The sequence below is a fragment of the Triturus cristatus genome, chromosome 8, assembly GCF_964204655.1.
Source record: "Triturus cristatus chromosome 8, aTriCri1.1, whole genome shotgun sequence".
NCBI classification, from domain to species: domain Eukaryota; kingdom Metazoa; phylum Chordata; class Amphibia; order Caudata; family Salamandridae; genus Triturus; species Triturus cristatus.
In genome coordinates, this window is record NC_140591.1 from 294,732,371 (window position 1) to 294,747,477 (window position 15,107).

The 15,107-nt window shown below is 41.9% G+C and overlaps 1 protein-coding gene across 8 annotated transcripts in view; it reads left to right on the forward strand.

Moving 5' to 3' along the window:
- PARP4 (poly(ADP-ribose) polymerase family member 4) overlaps nucleotides 1–15,107 on the forward strand; it is a 2,159,601-nt gene that overhangs the window by 1,040,682 nt on the left and 1,103,812 nt on the right. For all 8 annotated transcript variants that reach the window (XM_085621544.1, XM_085621545.1, XM_085621546.1 and 5 more), the window contains exon 24: nucleotides 8,048–8,115. In XM_085621544.1, coding sequence (XP_085477670.1) covers nucleotides 8,048–8,115 — 68 coding nt within the window. The remainder of the gene's footprint in view (nucleotides 1–8,047; nucleotides 8,116–15,107) is intronic.

The window sequence follows — 15,107 nt, forward strand, 5'->3', positions numbered from 1 at the left end:
TGAAAACTCTGCTCTAGCAATCCCCCCTTTGGTGATTTTATCACCAAATAAACCCCCAAAAAAATGTGTGAAAATTTAGTCCCATTTTAGGAGAAATCGGAAATGTCTTTTCCTCCTTACACAACACTACACACCAGTCACTCTTTCATCATCCCTCTTTGTTTCTAAATAAACACTCTCCCTCAATTCTTCTAATTCAATTTCTTGTGGTTCTCTTTTCAACCTTTTGTTTTTCTTTTCTTTATTCAATTTCTTCTTCCCTCCCCTGTTTTTACAACACACACACACTAATCTCAGTATCAATAAAGCAATAATTATACAAGTTAAAGGAAACAATATTCTACCTATAATAGTACTACCTATTTTTGCAATAAAATCTTTAACAGCTATCACCTTATTAGCTATTTTAGTCCATAAACTCTCAGCTTCAAGTGGTACTAATTCTTCATGCAAATCAGTAATATTTTTGATATAGACCTTCAGGTCTTTGCTTTCGTCTGGAATGTAAGTACAACAATGTTGAACTTTCAGCATTCCACAAACTCCACCCTCCTTGGCCAATAAAATATCAAGGGCAAGTCGATTTTGCATTGACATGGCACGTACGGCACTTAATTCCGTATTCACTAAAAGAAACCCTCCAGCGGTATTTGTCGATAAGCGATCCACCACTGTTGACAGTTTCCGAATTCCATAGGCATTTAAAGAAATTCCCACTGCTGGAATTAAAACAGCAAAAATATCACCCACTATTTCAGACCAAGTTTCTCTCTTGAAACGCATTAGTAAATTAATATGTTCTACATCTCTTATTTTATCTATATGGAAAATCTTTGGAAAGACCAGGCCCACATAACACGTGCCATACCAATGGTCAGGCAACTTGTAATAAGCCTTGTTCCCACAAACATAATACACTCCTGGAAAAACTGTATCTTCTCCACCTCTGAAACCCCAACCTGTTGCAATGAAGTATGTATCATGGCACTCACTAGTCCCAACAAAATATGTATCACATTGGGATTTCCTCCTTGTAATGCATAGTTTACCCTTCTGTGGTACATCTAGAGCTAAAGTTGGACTAACCCCATTTCTCAATTCTTTTCCCATTTCAATGTCCCAAATTGTCTCACTCACTTTATATTTCCCTGCTTTCTCATGCATGTTCAATCTCCTTTCCTCTACCATATCCAGGAAAGCTTTTTCCTCTTCTCTCAAACTGCAAGTTAAATTATTCTTAAAAATGTAATCTAATGTTAATCCCTTCTCTTCAATACAAATTTCACCAAAAGTGTTAGCTTCTTTAGCTGGATTCAGCTCTTTGTTCATTGGCAAATGCCCAAAAATACTATCTCTGTTAGACATCTTATAATCTATTTTCCCTAACAAATAGAAAACACTACTTAGTATACTACATGAAATACCATATGTAGCTGGCAAATGATGATAAGTAACACCCTCTGAAACGGATGCAGGTAATTGCATACAAACGTAGCAATCCCTAACTTCCATTGTTTTCACATATTCATACAACAACTTCGAAAAAACATTACTAGAAAAATTATTAATTGACCTATCTTTGTGCATGTAAGTATTACTAATTCTAGTCGGAACTACTTTTTGCGAATTCTTCTCTAAATCTGTCATATTTTCTGTATGCATCTCAAATGTAACTTTAAAAGTAACTAATAAAACTAAAACTCCCCACAGTAGCATTAATAATCCAATACAGCAGCAGCACATTCTACACCATCTTTTAAAGAAGGCACATCTACTTTGATTATCCTCTATGTTAGCCATGTTACTACTTTGACCTTGTCTTTTGACTTAGCCTCTACTACTCCACTACTGTAATTCCCAACTTTGGATTACTTCAGACAACTGAATTTCAGACTTTCTCCTTTCACTTTTTTCTCCAAATGATTTCTCAGTTCACTCAATTTGGATATTCATCAGTTTTCACTCCTTCTTCTTCAGTAACATCAAATTGTATCAGATCATCAACAACATCTTGTGCATCTGACTCATCTCCAATGTCAGTCAAGATAACTTTTAAGATTCCTTCTTTTTCCTCAACCACTTTTCTCAAGATCCCCTCCGGATTATCTCGAGTCACTGTTTCTTCTTCTCCTTCTTCAGACAGTGCCACATAAGACCATTCCGGTGATCTGTACTTTGGTTGGGTCTTCTTATTCTTTTTATTTCCTCAGGTTCTCTTGATTCTTCTTGCTCCTTTCTTTTTACTTCATTTTGACTCGATACTTCATTCACTTGTTCAGCTTTTGATGTATTTGCTCTTATTACTCTGTATCTCAATCTCTTTACTCTGTTGTTAGGCCAACGATCTCCTCTTATCACCTTTTTCGGCCTAATTTCTTTATTATTTCTTTCTCCAATCAAAGTTCTCTTTCTCAGAACTCGACCCTCTGTTTGTTCATTCTCACTCTCATCCAATTCTGTTTCAAGTGCCTTCTGTTTTCGTTTTCTAGCAGTTTTCTTTTCTTCCACAGTTTCTTTCACCACTATTTGAGACTTCCCTACTCCTATCCCTCCTCGGGTCTCCGACACGCAATCTTCTTGCTGTCTACTTGTCCCTTCACCTAGCTTGTCAAGAATGTTCCCTACACCTCCTCGGGGGTCTTCCGCAATCTGTCCCTCTCTATCTTTTTCTGACCCTGTTTCTTCAGGTATAATCTCAAGTGGTTCTTCAGTCTCCTCCTCTTCTGATTCAGGAGTAATCTCTGTGGAATTGCTCTTTTCTTTTCTTTTTTCTTCACTGCTTTTTGAAATTTCAGGCTCTCTTACAGAATCTGATCTCCTTTCTGAGACTCCCAATGGTTCTCTTGGAGCTTTTCCTGCTTCTTTTCTTACTGGTTCTGGGTCTTCATCATCACTAGAATCCGATTCTTCAAAGTACTCTTTACCAGTTCCCTCTTTTGGGTTTGGAACTCTCAGAGTATGACTCGCATGCACCCAGTTTTTCACACCAGCACATTTCACTGCAGTTGTCGTAGTTAGAATGACTTGTCTCGGCCTTCTCCACCTTGGAACTAAGCAATTTCTTCTTCTGTGCACCTTAATCCTCACCCAGTCTCCTGGACTCAGATCATGAGCTTGCTTCTTCTCAAGTGTGGTAGCTTCTTCTCCAACCTGGTGAAACACAGAATGAACTGCGTCAGCCAGGCCTTTACAGTAATCCAAAATCATGTCATCAGTTATTGTCATCAACTTATTGACAGGTACAAATGCATGGCGCATTGCACGTCCCATGATTATTTCGTGCGGACTTAAACCAGTAGTTCTATCTGGAGTAGATCTAATAGTCATTAGCACTAGAGGCAAGACGTCCGGCCATTTCATGCCAGTGGCTAAGCACATTTTACCAATCCTGTTTTTGATTGTGCCATTTATCTGCTCAACCACACCAGAAGCCTCTGGTCTGTATGCACAATGTAGCTTCTGCTGTATGCTTAATGCTTCACAAATCAAACTCATGAGTTCATTATAGAAGTGTCCACCTCTATCAGACTCAATCGTTACTGGAAACCCATACCTAGGAATCAACTCCCTTAACAGTAATTTTGCCACTGTTACTCCATCATTTCTCCTAGTCGGATAAGCTTCAACCCATCTTGAAAACAAACAGACTACCACTAGAACATACCTCAGTCTATTCACTTGGGGCATTTCAATGAAATCAATCTGCGTTCTTGTAAAAGGACCTCCTTCTCTGCCTATTGTCCCCAGACTCACCACTGTCTTTTTCCCAGTGTTAAATTGCTGACAAATCAAACACCTTTGACAGATGCTTTCTGCAATTGTCCTGAACTTTGCATTGTACCAGGTCTGCTTAAACGACCTAATCATCGCATCCCTCCCCAAATGTCCCTGGCCATGATACATCCTTGCCATTGACGACAAAATGGAGTTTGGCATTACTGGTCTGCCATCCCTATAGACCCAAACATGGTCTGTTTCTCTTGGGGCACATCCTGCCTTAATCCAATCTTTTTTCTCTTCCTCTCCTGCCTCATCCTGCAACTGCTTCACTTCATCCCATGTCTCTAAGGCATTAGTAAACATCACAGAGCAAAAAGACATTTCCCCCTCTCGTTCCCTATTAATAGACTGATTGGATTTCGCACAGTATTGAGCAATGTCATTCGCATAACGGTTTCCAACCGTTATAAAATCCTCCCCTTGTCCATGGGCAGCACACTTTACAACTGCTAACTCCTAGCAGAGTGGCGTAGCGGAAGCGTGCTGTGTCGGTAACCCAGCTGACGATGAATTGAAACCATCCTCTGCTACCAGGAAATTGATAGAGATCAGGGTGTATATAATATCCCTACTTCCACGGATAGAGTAATCTCACAGTTACACGCACATACATTCTTCATACACTAGGGCCCATTTCACTAACATACGCTCAAATACTCTATCAGCAATAACCTGTGGAAAGAAAAATTCCTAAACACCCTGCATCTATATCGGGGTCGATAAGATCTAGTTATTGAGACTGTCCTTAAACATAATCTAAACAATCTATACAATAATAATCAAAATAGGATACTCAATAATTGACAAGAAATAATAACCAACACCATATTCAAAATTATATTGCTTTATCTAAAATTAGTCAAAGAAATCAATCAGAATAAATCATTTTTCTCATAGTTACCTATTCTAGCTAAATGTCAGAACGGGTCAGGACAAGTCTCTCGGTAAAGTCTCTCAAGACGAAGTCCTCTCAGCAACAATCTTCACCAACGCAGATTCGGAACGCGGCAAAGGCAAATGGCAAGTGGCAAAAACCCTCTCTAGGCTAGCAATTCTTATAGTAAATCAAACAAAGAAAAATATAATTTGTATTGACTTCTTCCGTCAAACCTCTGAGCAAAGCGAGAAGGAAAGGATGTAGCATCGCTACATTTGAAAATCTCCGCTCAGGAAAAATCACAAAATAAACATAACGGAACAGGAACCAAAAAATACATTTGTATCTTGTAGTTTCCACGTCTCCTCGGCAATGAGATCATAATTCAGAGTCTTTCTTTAAAGCTCCTTTGTTTCCCAAAGCTGCCAAGGACGCTTCATTTCATTTGGAGATCGCCCAAAACTGCTGCTGTCCTCACGGAAAGTTTTAACCAGGCAAAGCAAGGACTGTGGTCAGCTGACTTCAGGACCATATTCAGCAAAGCTCTCTCTCATCACAGTTTTCTACTCGAGGCCAGGCTTTACATATCGGCCATCTTTATTTAGGCCACAATAGGCCACAATAGACCATCTTAATTAAAAGAAACAAAAACAACATTACCACAGCATAGTTATTGAACAGTGTTAACCCCACTAATACCCTTATGTGTATGCAATTATCTAGCTCTTGCAACATAGGAAAGCATTAGTTCGAAAAGCGTTTTGTGCTTAAAATAAAACAACACACAGCAATCTTTAAACATGTAAACACGCACATTATTATTAAACAGCACACTTATGCGTTCCCACGTGTAATTCTCTCTTGTTAAAACAAACGAGTTGATTAGTATAAACACTTACACAAGACAAATAATTAATAATTAATAATTAATAAATTAATATAACAAATAGACATTCCAGAGCTTCAAAACCCAGTTAATTTTCAAACTGAAAACTCTGCTCTAGCAAGTCCCTTGCTCACTTTGCCACTGGATTCAAGCAAGCCTGGCTGAAAACGGCTGAAATGCCAGAAACCGGTCCTAGGAAGCTTGTTTCCGGTCCAGGGAAGGCATGGCTTGGCAGTTCGGGCTGGACTGTTCCCATGAGGCACAGGGTCAGACTGATTTGCATATGGCCATGTCTGAACTGGGGTGGCAGAGTGGGCTAAAGAACGGTGATGGATCAAACCCAGATCTGTTGACTGGGTGTGAGTGTTTGATTGGTTCTGATGCTCCGTCCATCACCACCCCCTTTTCTACCGCTTTGTTCGTCATAAGTTGGCAGTGTATGCTCAGACGTGAGTCCCTTGCTCACTTTGCCACTGGATTCAAGCAAGCCTGGCTGAAGACGGCTGAAATGCCAGAAACCGGTCCTAGGAAGCTTGTTTCCGGTCCAGGGAAGGCATGGCTTGGCAGTTCGGGCTGGACTGTTCCCATGAGGCACAGGGTCAGACTGATTTGCATATGGCCATGTCTGAACTGGGGTGGCAGAGTGGGCTAAAGAACGGTGATGGATCAAACCCAGATCTGTTGACTGGGTGTGAGTGTTTGATTGGTTCTGATGCTCCGTCCATCACCACCCCCTTTTGTACCTCTAACTGCTCTGACAGTCACAGGACCCCTCCAAGGAAACAATGACTGGCAGAGGATTGTGACCATGTTCAAGAGCCCTCAAGATTAATTGGCAAGTTAGTCTCTGGCCAGCCACGAAACCTGCATGACTTTTACGTCACATGTGTGGGACGCTTGCTTCTGTATGTATTGTCAGTGTTTCAAGAATGTAAGTGTAGTGTGCTTCATAAAAATCCCAAGCCAAGAGTGTGAACTGAAGGCCTATCAAAGGGATGTGGAGAAATGTGTGGGTGAAGCATGGTACAAATATTTTGTGATTCTGACTCTAGAGAATCACTTTGGAGCTTTGATTTGTCATTTAAAATAAATACTCTAAAATTACATTGCCTGACATAGTTAGCCATTTATCCAGAAGAGAAGGGACATTTCGAAAATACTCACTTGTCCTGGTTCATATGTATACTTTCGGAATTAATGGGGTAGGGGTTTCCCATTCACTAAGGACATGTGGCAACATAGATACCCTCATTAATAAAGGACGGGCATATCCAGGAACTATCACCCCTATAACATTTGCTACAAATATTTTGTAAGGAGGTTGTAAGCAAATAAAGAATTAGATTTTTTATGTATTAATGATGATGAACCCTAGGCCAAGCGGGGAGTATCCCTTTTTCCAATAATACAGGTGATGAAAGCAGTCAGGAGTGAAGAGAGAATGGACTGAGTTACAGTTGGTGAAATTTCTTAACTCAGAATTTGTAGGAAGGCGCATAAATTAGTTTTGTTCTGAAAAGAAAGTATTGGTCCTGAGTGAAATGAGATAGGAAAGGTAGATTTGGAATGAACGAATGAGAGAGCAACGTGCAAAACAGCCTATGGAATTGGAGGTAGCTCACCTTTCACTTCTAGGCACAGACATCTGATAGCGACTTCTGGAAGTGATTGTTTCATGCATTTGGTGGGCTCAGGCCAGCTCCCAGTGCATGTGCTGTTTCAGTTTGGTATTAGTAAGGGTCCCAATGATACACCCACCACATGAAGTAGAATATCTGGGAAAATGCATAGCTTGTGCCTAACTGAGAACCGAAGTGATGTTGTGGCTGGTAGAACACATCCTCTCTCCCACTTGAAAGAAAGCCCCTTCATTCATTGGTCTTTGAAGCAAATATAATGGAAGGGGATTGGTCGCTTGGTTTAGGCACAAGGAATGCACAAAGGTGCTCAGTATTAGTGGAGCAGATTTAGTAGTTCACAACCTCTGAGATGTTGTTCTTCACTTGTGTGCACAAAAATCTTACAAAAAATCTCTCAGAATAAAATAACGAAGTTAGTTTGAGAGCACAGGATCACGAGCAAGCCATGACCATCAGGAGTGACACCGATGGAGGCTTTATTAAATGCCATCAGGAAGGTGGCAAGATGGAGGGGAGGTGTTGGGGTGTACATTAGTCATAAGGATTTGAGCCACGATTATGTTACTGTGCTGTATTGTATTCAAATAACTTGTTTTATTTAACTATAATATTAAACACTTGTGTATTTTTAAATAATGTTTGATGTCATAATAATTAGCACCAGCTTTTTAGTAGCATTTGTTTCTGGCAAAACATGCATGCTCAAATAAATGCCAAATATATTTCTTGGCAAGGTGTTTGCTGTCGTGCAGCTTTGACATTTCTGTTTATCTATTGTTTAATGGGGTACTCAAACTCTAGTACTAATGTTTAACACGTAGATGCCATCAATGGTTTGTGTCACTTCTTCATTTATGTGCACAGGTTATGAAGAGTTGTGCTCTTGTAGCAGACGATATACACATTTGGAGATGCTGACAAAGTTTATTGAAGTAAGTCTTCATTTAAATACTAAATGTTTTCATTCATAAAAGAAGTTACGGGTACATCAGAATAAATGCATGACAAACTTTCACTACCTTACAGATATATGTGGAATTGAGTATTTCATCATCATCATTTCCTTTATTTCGGTTAATAAAAAACGCATATTGGGCAGCAATGTACAACAATACATAGATACAATCAATTGCCTATAAATATGAGTAAAATCAAGACAAAAATGTTAAAAAGGGACACGACTAAAAGAAACAGTCATTCTTGCTTAGACATGGATTTTCGTAAACCTCACATACCATATCGCTGTTAAAAATTGGCCGATTGAAAAAACAACTGGGCTAGTAGTATTCTTCTACATACTCCTGATGTTTAATGCGATCCCTAATACCCAACAGCTTCTACGGTGGTTTAATCCAACCGGCACTTTGCTTTGTGATGGCTGCACAGAAGAGTAGCACGAGCTCAATAGACTCTGCAGCCTCGCATTCCATTGGACTTGTACATACATGTCCAATGGGATGCAAGGCTGCAGAGTACACTGAGTTTGTCTCTTTAGTTCTTTTTTCCAAAGGCTAGTGAAGGTGGCTACGGGAAGTGTGCCCAACCTGAACCGGATGAAAAGTGCCCTTGTAGAAGGCTTGGTTACCAAGTACATGTGAAACTCAAAAGCACATTTGAACGAAAGAGATACTTCAGATGTCCCAATGGTGTCTTTGACATTTTCTCACCCAACACACGATTCTAATAGGCCTCTTTGAGCTTTTCAATAGCATTGCATGGTAGTTTTAGAGGGTTTGACCAAAAGTCCCTGAGGCCCAGCTTGTATAGCAAAGCCTTTGTGTAAGTGCACCAAGGGATCCTTTCAGCACAGAAGCCCTCTAACAGGCCACGCAACCATTCCCTATAGGGCTCTGTTTTCCACACTCTTAGCCAATATCGGATCGGTCTCAGAGCTGCAATATTGGTGATGGATCTCAAAATTCTTTGTTTCGGGATTTCCCAATTTCAAAGACTTAGGCCCTCATTACGATCGATAATTATGCAGATTTTATGTGGAATTGTCACACAGCGTGGTTTAAAGTTTTACCGGTGCGTAATTGAACTCCTAATATCACCTCCACTTTTTCTCACTTTCTAAGTGGAAAAGTTCCTGCAGTGTAGGAAAACTCTATTGTAAATTGCCCAGTAATTACCCATTCCAGGCCTCAAAATTGTAACAGCCTGTAAATGGAGCGGTAATAATGCTAGGTCATGGTAATAATGCACCCAGCATTACCACTCTGTTTAACCAGTGAATGCGTAATTTTGCTTTTAGCAGTTGAATTGAAACAAAAAACGTGAACTGCAGTTACAAGGAAGGTACATTTAACAGCGTAAACATTTTTCACTCAGTTGGATTCCCAGCAAGTGATTGGGTAAATACAGAAATATGCTTTGCTACAAGGTGTAAACCTTTCAGGATTTTTTGTTGTTTAAAGCATCAGCATAAAGTCAAAGGCTATTGCTTCTGCTCAAATGTGGCTGTACAAATGAGTTTTATGTTGACCCTTACCTTCTTGAGTTTTTCAGTGAGCTTAAGTTGTCTCTCATGGCAGGTGCCAGATGTTTGTTTTTAATTATTGTACCTGTCATTTCAGACTCTCTATTTTAAATAAATACTTGTCAGCCTAGAATGCAGAGACATGAGCTGAAACATCAGAGATGGTGGAGAATCTCACTGCTGATAAGGAACTTGATTGTGTTTTGATTGTCAATATAAAGGCTTGATTAGGGCTTATTTAACCATTTTAGGTATTTTAGTAAATCTCTGAGTCACATTCTGAGTGAATTATACCTGTTGTCTTCACTATATCAAGTTACTTTCTTTATCACACACAGACACACAAACACAGCATGTACAGTCATTACATAGCTCCTCAACCAAACAGAATGGTGAGAACCCCTTCATACAAAATAGAACAATTGACAATTCCCTCCACAGTAACCCACATAGTATGTCCCCTCCTTACCCTTCCATTTTATCCGTTTCAAAATCACAATGATTCACATTGGAATTACAAGCGCAATCAGAATTATTATCCAGCATTATGCATAGGATGTGGTGCAGCATTCAGAACTGTTTATGTTTGAGTCTCTGCTTCGGCTCAACATCCCGTGATTCTGGGCAAATTACTTAAACTCCCCAAGCCTGGATATCCTCACAGGGGATAAGCTGCGCTACATAAATCTACAAATTACATTTATATGAGTGATGTATGAAAAGGCCCAGCCTCCAGATCTGGTTCTGTTTATGTATGGAATATGTGCGAGTAGAAGTCTGGCGTATCGGAGGTGTCTGGGTCATTGGTGCAAATAGATGTGACTGCTCACGTAAGTGGAGGCCTATGTTGATAGTAAATTGAATGTGTGAGTGAGTAGTTTGAATTGAGCCCGTTTGTGTATAGGGAGTCAGTGGAGCTCACTGAGATGTGGTGTGGTGTTAGTTCTGAGTGGGAGGTCGAGGATGAGTCTGGCTGCTGAGTTCTGGTTGCTTTTTAGTCTTCTGGTGAGTTGATTGGCAATTCTGCCATAAAGGGCATTTCAGTAGTCCAATTCCTGGTTGAAGAGGGCGCAAGTTTTATTTTTCTAGTGTTGCTTCGGAGCCATTTGAAGAACTTTCTCAGCATCTTCAGAGTGAGGAAGCAGTATGCGGTGACATCGTGGACTTGTGCGGTCATGGCCAGTTTGCTGTCAGTGATGATACTCATGTTTCTGGCTTGGATATGGTTCCTAGTTGGGCCAGCCACCAGTTGGAGTCCGATGGTGAGGTGTTCTTGCCTAAGATTACTACTTTTGTCTTGTCTGTGTTGAGCTTGGGACAGTTAGATGTCATCCAGTTGGCAACTTTATTCATGCAGGCGGTGAACTTGTGGGTGTGGCCTCTATTGTTGGGTGGGTTGTCCGAGAGGTTGAATATGAGTTGCATGTCATCAGCATAGGAGAGTATGTTGATATTGTGTGCGCGGATGATGTTGGCCACAGGGATCATATATGTGTTGAAGAGGGTGGGAATGAAAAATGAGCTTTGAGGAAATCCAAAGATTTGTTTGTGGTTATTTAAGGAGTAAGGTGCCAGGCTAATCACTTGTGTTCTGTCCATTAAGAAGGAACAGATCAAGCCGAGGTTGGACCCTTGGATGTCAATCTCGTGTAGCTGTCTGAGGATGGGGTGTGAGACCATGTCTAATGCAGTAGAGAGGTTCAGGAGGATGAGGGCTGCTGAGTCTCATCTGTCTAGGATCATGCAGATCACATCTGTGTCAGTGATGAGTGCTGTTTTTGTACTCTGGTTGGGCTTGAATAGGGACTGCATGGCTTATAGAAGCTGGTGGTAGCTGAGGTGGTCTGTAAGGCATCAGTTGATGAGCTTCTCTAGGACTCTGTCTGGGCATGGTAAGAGGGAGGTCGGTCTGTAGCTGGTAAGCGTGGTGGTGTTGGCAATGGTTATTTGAGCAGTGGCTTGATGGTGGTTTCCAGGTGTCTGGAAATGCATCTTAGTCAGTGAAGGCATTGGGCATACATGTTACTGCTTCGCTGATAGGTAGGAGTCTTTTGGTGAAGGTGTGGTGAGGGCAAGGGTCAGTGGTAATGGTGGGCCATGCGATTAGGATTCATTTCCTGGCTTTGATGAAAGTTGGGTTGGGAGGGCGATGGGGTCTAGTTGAGAGATGAGGTTGCAGTATATGGTGGCGATTTTGTTACATAGAAATTCTGAGAGATTGTTGCAGAAAATATTGCGAGAGGGTGATGATACTGGAGGTGGCCTGAAGCGCAGTGAAATCTTGACGATGGCGAAGATTTCATTGCTGCTGTTCGTGCTGGATTTTATGCGGTCTATGAGGGAGGCATTGAGGAAACATGTTAGTGCTTCTCTGATTGGTAGGAGTCTTTTGGCGAAGATGTGGTGTGGGCAAGGGTCAGTGGTAACGGCGAGCCATGCGATCAGGATTCATTTTCTGACTATGATGAAAGATCGGTTGGGAGGGCGATGATGTCCAGTTAAGAGAAGAAGTTGCAGAATATGGTGGTGATTTTGTTACATGAGTATTCTGAGAGATTGTTACAGAAAATGTTGCGAGGGGGTGATGATGCTGGAGGTGGCTAGAAGTGTGGTGAAGTCCTGATGATCGCAAAGATTTCTTTGCTGCTGTTTGTGTTTTGGATTTCATGCGGTCTGTGAGGGCTGGGCTCTTGGTGTTCCAGATACGCTGGTGGTAGTGTCTTATGACATATTTGAAGATTTCTTTGTCTGTTGTGTCTTCACTCGTTCTCCACTTGCGCTCCAGTTTCTTGCAGTGAGGGTTTGTCAGTTTGGTTTCCTTTGTATACCAGCTGGCATGTGGTCTAGCTCTTGCTATATTGTTGCGTTTGAGGGGAGGCAGGGTGACCGTGCATGCTGTGACCCAGCTGATGAAATCTTGATGGTATTCGGTAGACTGCTGACGTGCTCGGGCCAGTGCGTGGAGAGTTATGTCCAGACATCTTCTGTGAGGTTTTCTGGCTACGGCGAGTAGGTCCAGTGATGGTTGATCTCTGGTGGTGTGGGACTCGATGTGTAGCTTGAACATGAGGTGTTCCATCTCGTGGTGTAATTGATGGTGTCCTTGAATATGATGGGGACTCCGTCTTCGGGTTTTTGTTGGCAGTCTTGTTTGGTGACCTTGTGGTCGGTGGGGATGGCTGTAGCGATGTCTGGTGAAGACAGTGAGATCAGCCATGTTTCTGTGAGGAAAAGCAGGTCCAGATTGTAGTCAAGCAGCAGGCCCTACACCTCCGTGATGTGTGGTGATTGAGTGGGTTTTGAGGGGCATGCATACAAGTTTGGTATGCAGTGTTGGTGGTGAATGGTACATGTGAGCGAGTGTCTAATTTTTGTAGGTGTGAGTTGGTAAGGTGCTATGTGCTGTTGGCGCATCAGTGGTGAGTGTCGGTACGACACAGCACTCCCCCATATATAAAGGTGGGGTCAGTAGAGCTCATTATGGTTCAGACCTGAAGGAGGGGTGAGACGGGTCTAAACGGAAACCAGCAATGTCCAACCCGCAAGACAAACCACCTCTTTTATATATGGTAAAGGTCCCTTCACTATCTGAAAAAGCGCTCAGAGACGACAAAATCTCCCCAATAAACAAATGCATCCATCATATACGGTCAGTCTATGACTGCCGCTCCATCATTTGACCAGACATCCTGCACATAAAACGCTTTTCTGATCCCTCCCAGCCAACACGGTGTTTTGATTATGTTAGGCTGGAGACGAAGGCAGAATCCCTTGTGGAAGGCTTAATTAATTTAAGCATGCCTAGAGACCTTTCATCTAAATCATTGATAAGATTTAAATTCAATCCTCCTTCCTCATGTGACCTTCCAACTTTATGGGGGAGACATCTGTGCCTCCTTGCAACCTACCTATTGAACAAATGGTGGCATCCTGTAACCAGTCAGATGCTCTGGGCATCTCAATGGTAGATTGACCAGACACCCACTCCCAAGCCCCAGAAATTAGTGATAGGGACCCCTCTCTTGAACAGGAAGGGGGTGCATATTAGTGATATTACACCCCTTTTTTATTTTTTTATTTCAATTCTTTATTTTGCATTTCAAACCATCATGTCGTATCAACACAGTAAATAAAGGACACTTTCCCATGTAGTTGGAATTGTAGTTACAAAAGACAAAATTACTGACAGGGGTACATTACATAGTAGGACGATGCAAAACTCACATATCACAGTTATATTACTACCCACCCTCTCCACTGAAAGATAGAAACACAATCTAGACATCTCACTCATCTTTTATCCCGGGCACTAATGGGTCTTCGGACTTCCCACCCAACAGCCTGGAAGTCTCCAGGGTAGTCTTACTCGACAGGGGGCACCACGGGACAGCTATATTATCTAATGGTGTACACTCAAAATTCGTCACTCACCCTCCACAGCATCAGTGGAGGCTTCCTTAGCAGCTCTAACTGTACTATACAGCGCCCAAAAATTCATAGGCCTATTGTGGGGAGGGAGGAGTTCGCTAAAGATCTCCGTTTGGGTACAACAGTAGAGCATATCAGATGCCCATTGAGTTTTTGTAGGCAGCGGCCCCTTCTACCAACAGATCGTTACCCTACACTTGGCTATCAGTAGCCCCACGTCCACTAACCTGCACATCTCTGTAGGCAGAGTTTTTGAGTATCCCAGCAGCGCCAGGGCTGTCTCCAGCTCTTTTGGTCTCCCTACTGTTATAAAAGATGTGCGAGTCTTTATCGGCACATACGCAATTGGCACACTACATTCTGACCAGGGTCCTGCGTTTAGCTCTCAAGCTTACAAAGAAGCCATGGCCAGTCTGGGTGTAGCATTGCGGTATTCTTCTCCATTCCATCCTGAAGGAAATTCTGTTGTGGAAAGAAAAAACTGGGACATGAAGCAGTCTATAACAGCTAGGGTATTAGGTTCGGGTGATGGGTGATGGGTGAGTCAAACATCTTTATGGGGTCCAACGCTCATTAAACAATTTGCCAAGAAGTTCTCTAGGGGGTGTCACTCCATATGAAGTCCTATTTGGAACTAGAATGTTGATTCCGGACCTTGACATGAAAGGCACAGTGGTGGAAAATAAAAAGTTTGATATCAAAGATCGTTTGGCTGTTTTACAGGACTTAAATGAACTAAGATCGAAACAAAGCAACGTGTTCCTGAAGCCAACCACCACTGGGGAAAAACCAACCGTCCCAGCAAGGCCTGTCTGGATTCCAAAGCTTGGTGATCTAGTTAGAGAAAAGATTGAGGACAAGAAGGAATTTAGGCCTTCTTACAGACAACCAGTACCTGTCCTAGCAATCCACGGATCGAGAACAGTACTTCTGCCGCCCCTTGCTGGTAAAAAGGAGAAAAGATTTGTGTCCATCAACCTGATCAAACCACACTATGTGGCCGATACAGTAGGCCAA